A 993-nucleotide genomic window follows, 5' to 3' on the forward strand; every position below is an offset into this window, starting at 1 on the left:
TGGCAACTTTTTGATGATCAAATAACCGTTTGAGTCTTTTTTCGGGCAAAAATGCCAAACAGTGGTTCCAGCTCGTCAAAGAGAAACGTTTTGTGAGAATTTGTCAGTTTTATAATAAACTGAATTGTCCTTGAGTTCTGTAATTGGACAATATAAACAATTTGCCACAAACAAATCACCTTGGGTTTTGGAAAATTGTGATGAAAATAATCAGAAGTTGCAGCCCTAAAGTAAACTGTCCAAATCTAAGATATAAATACAACATTATATTTTAGTACAATGCACAAAAACAAGAAGAAAGAGCTGCATTAGTGGGATTACTGGCTGGCCAAGTAGGTTTATAGTGTTCAATTGCCTAAATACCTAAACTGATTAATTTGGTTAAACCTATGGTTAATGAGTAATCCTCTCCCATCCCACATCTACAGTCACTGAGCTGCCTCACAACATAGCACTAAACACTCAGTTGTTCCTGTGTCTGACGCTGAAAGGAGCTCAGTCTAAAATGGATTCAAACGTCATTGAATAAAAGTAGTCTACCTAGCTCTTTGTCTCCCTTCTTATGTCCAGTTTGGAACACAGAATATTGATCTGGATAAAACGGTTGTGCTCAGCTCTTTTTATGGCTATGTAAGCTGTAAGAAGAAACAATCCAGTCAGTCCAACTGAATGTTCTCTTTATACCATAAAAGGAGCAATTTAAAGCAACAATAATTACTTGATAACATGAAAACAACTAAATAAAAACAATAATTGCTGAATTTAATCAATGAAATAAAAAATATTTTAAATTAGCTGGAAAAGGGTTAGTAACTGACAAAACCCACAAAAATGCCACTTAAAATAAAAGCAATATTAGTTTTTAGATACCATAGTATTCGTCTGACCTGGTTGTTCTAAGTGAGGGGGACGAAGCTCGTTCACTTTATTTCCTCGCCTCTTCTCTGGCCTCTCTTTGGCTTTGTGTTTCAGACACTGAATCATGAAGTACTC

The 993-nt window shown here is 35.4% G+C and overlaps 1 protein-coding gene across 3 annotated transcripts in view; it reads right to left on the reverse strand.

The window, feature by feature from the left end:
* The window catches only part of rhobtb3 (Rho related BTB domain containing 3), a 23623-nt gene that overhangs the window by 17866 nt on the left and 4764 nt on the right, over positions 1 to 993 (reverse strand). For 2 of the 3 annotated variants that reach the window (XM_035661568.1, XM_035661566.1), the window contains exon 5: positions 888 to 993. This exon is cut by the window's right edge and continues 1 nt beyond it. In XM_035661568.1, the coding sequence (XP_035517461.1) occupies positions 888 to 993 (106 nt within the window). The remainder of the gene's footprint in view (positions 1 to 887) is intronic. The other variant, XM_035661567.1, reaches the window with a different exon arrangement.

The sequence above is a fragment of the Morone saxatilis genome, unplaced genomic scaffold (genome assembly GCF_004916995.1).
Source record: "Morone saxatilis isolate NCDOM2014 unplaced genomic scaffold, NCSU_SB_2.0 Contig18, whole genome shotgun sequence".
NCBI classification, from domain to species: Eukaryota; Metazoa; Chordata; class Actinopteri; family Moronidae; genus Morone; species Morone saxatilis.